The sequence below is a fragment of the Lynx canadensis genome, chromosome B2, assembly GCF_007474595.2.
Source record: "Lynx canadensis isolate LIC74 chromosome B2, mLynCan4.pri.v2, whole genome shotgun sequence".
NCBI lineage: Eukaryota > Metazoa > Chordata > Mammalia > Carnivora > Felidae > Lynx > Lynx canadensis.
In genome coordinates, this window is record NC_044307.1 from 90376416 (window position 1) to 90383103 (window position 6688).

The 6688-nt window shown below is 38.2% G+C and overlaps 1 protein-coding gene across 1 annotated transcript; it reads right to left on the reverse strand.

Moving 5' to 3' along the window:
* Nucleotides 1–2410: 2410 nt before the first annotated feature.
* Nucleotides 2411–2894, reverse strand: LOC115513379 (ATP synthase subunit f, mitochondrial-like). The gene is given in 2 exon segments (XM_030314593.1): nucleotides 2411–2552; nucleotides 2755–2894. Coding segments are annotated over 2 exon segments (282 nt in total).
* Between the last annotated feature and the right edge of the window lie 3794 nt (nucleotides 2895–6688).

Sequence of the window (6688 nt, forward strand, 5' to 3'; positions counted from 1 at the left end):
GTACATGGAACCTGACTTGAATTGTGCTTTACACACTTAATTTGGTGGAGGTGAGGTGGTCTGAATGACTTTTGTCATTTACTAGAGAAGTGGGACTTGTTGAGCCTATATTGTCCAAGATTACATGGGATGTTAATAGATGTTATTTGAAAAGATGTTTCCATGGTCAAATGCTTTTGGGAAACACTGAATTAAACATAGTTAAATAGAGTATTTAACTGAAATATGACTTTCTACGTGGAATGCTTGAATGAATGGCAGCATTTTCCAGTTTTTTTGACCATGGAACCATTTCTTTTGGGGACATCTCTTAATAGCTCAGGGAATACTAATGATCCTTGTAAAACCCATTTTAGTTTGGTCTGTTTCTTTAAAGAATAATTATAAATTTTGTGTAATAACACTATGTGGTCATTAGGCTTTATAGGCAGAGAGTAAAGCTAGTTCTGTGTAAATGCAATGGCAATTAAGAATAAATCACAGTTAAGCTTGTTCTATGAAAATAATTTCCATGTTAAGCAAAATACATATTTATACTTTAATAATCTATACATAAGCTAGAGAGAATAAGAATTTATTTTATAGCAGAAATGTGACCAAAAAAATCTCTAAGCTAGCTTAATGCCTTGAAAAAGATCAGAGGTTCTTTCTTTTTTTGATCTTTTTTGTTCTCTGATATAGAAATGAAAGTCTCAGATACTAAATATTTCTCTCTTAGGAGGTCCTAAAATGGGGCACTTGGCTGGTTTGGTCGGTAGAACATGTGACTTTTGATCTTGGGGTGGTGAGTTCCAGCCCAATGCTGGGAGCAGAATTTACTTAAATTAAAAAAAAAAAAAAAAAATGAAGGTCCTAGTCTACAAATCCAGAGATGTTATTCCTCTTAAAATACATACATGTGGCAAATGTGAATATCTTTCAAGGTACACAAAAATTAGAACTGCCAAACTTGGCAAATAAGAATACAGACACCTAGTTAGGCTTGAGATAAACAACAAATAATCTTTAGTATAAGTATGTTCCCTGCAATATTCTATCTGGAAACACCAATATAAATCTACTTAAGAGGCCATTTATCCAGTGAGTTTTGTGGCAGAGAAGGAAAAACAAAACCCTCACATCTGGGTTTCCTCAAATCTATCACTCGTTCCCTAAAACAGGGATGGAGCTAAAACGGGAGTAAATCTATTCAGAAGCTTGTACTTAAAAAAAAGTTTTTTTTAATTTAATGTTTATTTATTTTTGAGAAAGAGAGTGTGAGTGGGGAGGGGCAGAGAGAGGGAGATGCAGAATCTGAAGCTGTCAGCACAGAGCCCTGCATGGGCCCAGGCCTACGAACCATGAGATCATGAGCCAAAGTCTGGCACTTAACCAACTGAGCCACCCAGACACCCATAGAAGTTTGTACTTTTTTTTTTTTTAACGTTTATTTATTTTTGAGACGGAGAGAGAGCATGAACGGGGGAGGGGCAGAGAGAGAGGGAGACAGAATCGGAAGCAGGCTCCAGGCTCTGAGCCATCAGTCCAGAGCCCTACGCGGGGCTCAAACTCACGGACTGCAAGATCGTGACCTGAGTTGAAGTCGGACGCTTAACCGACTGAGCCACCCAGGTGCCCCTAGAAGTTTGTACTTTTTAAGGTCTAGAGAGGTTCAACCAGTTAATAATGTGTTTCCTTTCCCCAGTCACAGCATTATAAGCCTAAATGTGGCTCCTAAACAGCTATTGTATAGTCATTTGATACCCTGAAGTCCTCCAAAGACTGAATCTCTCAAACTCAGCCCCGCGATCCCCTCATGTAAACATGTTGGGCTGCTGGTCACCTCTTCCAGGCATCGGGGTTCCCTGGATAAAGGTCATAAATGAATTAAGAAGCATGTGAATTACCTTGTGTATAATAAATTGACACTCCAGGAGCGCCTGGGTGGTTCAGTTGGTTAAACATCTGACTTTGACTTAGGTCATGATCTTGCAGTATGAGCCCTGAGTCAGGCTCTGTGCTGCCGGCTCTGAGCCTGGAGCCTGCTTTGGATTCTGTGTGTCCCCCTCTCTCTCTGCTTCTCCTCCACTCACATGTACGCACGCACGTGCTCTCTCTCTCTCTCTCAAAAATAAATAAACATTGAAAAAAAAAATGAAGGTCCTAAAGCTAATCAGGAATGCTTCCTATGGAAGTGGTTTTAGTGCCCTAAATACCCATCTTTAATCTTTCCATTTACATTTATTCAGCACTTTTTTTTTAGAGATCTGCTCTATACCAGCTTTTCTAGCTTCTATTAGAGTTTTTCTTTCCCAAGTACCAGTCTTCTTTTATTGGATGTTAATTCTGAATTAGGATATGAAAGGAATCAAAGGTACTGGGCAAAGGTCATGCTCAAGAATGCCATATGTGCCTCCACACTGGGCGCCCTTCAGTGGTACTTGCATAGCTGCTCATGTTTGAGTTCCTTATAAGAATAGTAGTTGAATAGCCCATAAGCTGCCAGCACCATAGAAATCCCAGCAATGCCCCCCTTTCTTCACGTTGACATACTTTAAAAAAATGTTTATTTACTTATTTTGAGAGAGAGAGAGCTCATACACACATGAGGGGGAGAGGCAGAGAGCGTGAGAGAGAATCCCAAGCAGATTCTGCACTGTAGGTGCAGAGGCCACTCTGGTTGGATCTCTTGATGGTGAGATCATGACCTGAGGTGAAATCAAGAGTCAGATCTTTAACCAACTGAGCCACCCAAGCACTCTGGCATACAGGTACTTGTAATACCAATAGTAACCTCTTTGAATTTCTCCAGTGATGGCTTTAGGGGTGAAATCCCTCATCAGTATCCAGCTTGGCAGCTCTCCTAACTTCACATCCATGAGCTTCGTCTCCTTCACTGGTAGAGATGACGCCATCTTGGAGTACTGGGTGTCCTCTATGCTGTGGCGCCCAAGGATTATATTATAGGTTTGCTATTAATCTAGATTTTTTTCTTCTTTAGAAAGGGACCGTATATATATAATTTTCTTTGTAAATCTTTACTACATAGGTGAAAATTATAAAACATAACTAATATTTACTGTTAGTTTAAGCCAGTACTTTTCCATGGATAATGATTACTATGGGCAAGCATGTGTCAGAAAAGAATATTGGGAAAATTAAATTCAGTTAAGTAAAATACTTATCATCTGTTCCAAACACTGTGCTTGATGGGTGGGACACAGAGATTAATAGAGACAAGAAAAAGTAATTCCTTCTCCCCATCTTTTGAGGAAATCTGTAACCAAGTGAGAAGAGCCCCCCTTCCCACTGAAGTAAAAGAGGGGAAATAAATCCCAAAGGCTGAAAAACAGTTCAAAATATATCATTTGATTGTAATATAAAATAGCTGTCTTTTGTGTCTTTATTTAACCTTTATGGCAAAAATACTGCACATAGAAGAGCTTGATGACAATGTGAGTATATTAAATGTTATATTTCAAAGATGGAAATCAGTGCCTGTGTATAATATATTCTGTGTGTTTATTTGAGGTCAGACTTGTTAACAAATATGCAAAAGATTTGCTTGGGTAAGGTAAATAGAATTTAAAAAGTAATAGCATGTTAAACTATTTTCACATTTATTGTAAAGTTTGAGACCTGGGGAAATACAAGAGAGCCCAGCATTAAGCTTTTCAAATCATGTGCCTCCCACCTCTAACAAGACATGGGAGAATGAAGAGTTTGAACTACACTCTTTTTTTCTTAATTTTATTTTTTATTTTTTAAAATTTACATCCAAATTAGTTAGCATATAGTGAAACAATGATTTCAGGAGTAGATTCCTTAATGCCCCTTACCCATTTAGCCTATCCCCCCTCCCCAAACCCCTCCAGTAACCCTCAGTTTGTTCTCCGTATTTATGAGTCTCTTCTGTTTTGTCCCCCTCCCTGTTTTTATATTATTTTTGTTTCCCTTCCCTTATGTTCATCTGTTTTGTCTCGTAAAGTCCTCATATGATTTTTGTGAAGTCATATGATTTTTGTCTTTCTCTGACTAATTTCACTTAGCATAATACCCTCCAGTTCCATCCGTGTAGTTGCAAATGGCAAGATTTCATTCTTTTTGATTGCCGAGTAATACTCCATTGTATATATATACCATATCTTCTTTATCCATTCATCCATCAATGGACATTTGGGCTCTTTCCATACTTTGGCTATTGTTGATAGTGCTGCTATAAACATTGGGGTGCATGTGTCCCTTCGAAACAGCACACCTGTATCTCGTGGATAAATGCCTAGTAGTGCAATTGCTGGGTCATAGGGTAGTTCTATTTTTAGTTTTTTGCGGAATCTCCATAGTGTTTTGCAGAGTGGCTGCACCAGCTTGCATTCCCACCAATAATGCAAAAGAGATCCTCTTTCTCTGCATCCTTGCCAACATCTGTTGCCTGAGTTGTTAATGTTAGTGATTCTGACAGGTGTGAGGTGGTATCTCATTGTGGTTTTGATTTATATTTTCCTGATGATGAGTGATGTGGAGCATTTTTTTGAACTACACTCTTGAAGAAGTTTCCTGAAGCTCAGGAAGTTGCTCAGTTAGTGAAAGTTTGGACTGGAATTTCAGTGAGATCTTTATATTCTACTCTGTGAGAAAATACACACTTTTTGTAACATAATTTTTCATAAATTTTTTGATGAGAAATTTTTTTTAAGTATTAAACATTTTTTTAAAGTGTTTATTTAGTTTTGAGAGCAAGAGCATGAGTGGGGGAGAGCAGAGACAGAGAGGGAGACACAGAATCTGAAGCAGGCTCCAGGCTCTGAGCTGACAGCACAGCCCCGACATGGGGGTTGAACTCATGAACCATGAGATCATGACCTGAGCCGAAGTTGGATGCCTACCTGAGCCACCCAGGTGCCCCTTGGTGAGCAATTCTAATGCCATGGATTTTGTTTGTTTGTTTCTCTTTGTTTAGAGAGTTTCTCATTAAGCCTTTGAGTTTTGTGTATAAGAGACTTTAGAACCAGCCAACATAAATTCCCAGATTCACTGCTTGCTGGCCATGGGAACTTGAGCAAGCCACTGAAGCTTCTCTGAGCCTCAGTTTCCTCATCTGTAGAACTGAGATAATAATACTTTCCCTACTTATTTCACAGGATTGTTGTAAGGATCAGTGATACAATATATATAAAAGTGTTTTATGAGCATGTTTGAAGTATTATTATTAATATAGAGTTTCTCTAATTTCTGTCCTAAATATCTCTTTCCTCTGTCCAGCCACTACTTTAGTCAAACCCTCTTTATTTCTACTCTGGATTGACTATTAAACTAACCTCTCAGCTTATGTTGTTTTAAACCTGGTTTCAGTCAAATCTATCCTTTAAGCTACCATCAGAATGATCTTTCTAAAATGCAAACTTCATCATCTATTGTAGTCCCTCAGTGGCTCACCAGTGCCTGAAGCATAAAGCTGAAATGTCTTAACCTGGTAGACCGAAGTCTTTGTGAATTTTTAAAAATTTTATTTCTAGTCACTGCCCCTATGGCTCTCCTCTGCTGCAGTCATATGTAACTTCTTGTAGCTGTGAGTAATTACCCAAACCTCTCTGTCTTTGCACATGCTGTCCCTCTGACAGGATGCAGTTCACACACCCTAGTCTAACTGTTGAGTTCTGACTTATCCTCCATGTCTCAGCTCAAGGTAAATCTTCTGGACATTCCCCTGTCCTCTGTGCCCTCCAGGAAGAGCTGGGTGATGCCACACTCTACCTGTCACATCATGTAATAACATTGTGTTCATTGGAATAATAGTAGTATCTTCCTCATATGGCGATTCTGCATTAATATTTATAAACCTGTCAGTAAATAGCCATTATCATTAAGAATCAGAGCTATCATTCTTTGGGAGAAGAATGATATGGATGTACCAGAATCCTGTTCAGAAAGCTGTTTCTTAGATTTGTTGCAACTAGAGCAGCATTCTGGAATTGGGGTTTCATCAGATGTCCATGGTCAATATAGTGGAGCACACACACCACACCAAAGGAAATTAATGTTCAACTTAAATACTAATGTGTACTTAGTTATATCTATTTTTATATTTCCTATAACAATAATGGAAACACTTCCCCTCAGATTACTTTGTTTTTCTTTTTCTTTTTCAAATGTCAGCATATAACTCTGTTTCAATTCTCCTTGGTCTCACTGAGGCTTATTTATTTCACCATCCACACCACTTGGGGGAATGTCAGGAGAGGAAAACAGAAAAGAGAGGGAAGCAGCAGGTTTTGTAGGTAATTACTACTTTTGTGATGCTGTGTGGCTGAGTGGCACATCTATTACTGTTTCCTCTAAACTCCCCCTGGATCCAAGGGGAGTTATTGTTGCAGGGAGCTACTAGGCTGACCACTTCTTAGTCCTTTCTTCTTTGCAAGATGTGAGGGGGCTGAGAATGATACTCAGATATAGATGTTTTCAGTATAATATGAATAAGGGACATCAATTATAATGAAAACAGATGTGCATACTTTTCAGTTTCTCTTTATGAGAAAATATAGGCAATACATCAAGAAGCCAAATAGATTATATATTTTGAGTTGTTATTAATAGATAAGAAATGTTATTCCTTATTAAAATTCTGTTAACTCTTAGAATTTAAATATTAATCATAGAACTCTGACATATGAAATTTAAGATATTAAGTTTCATACTAATGAATGAGGAA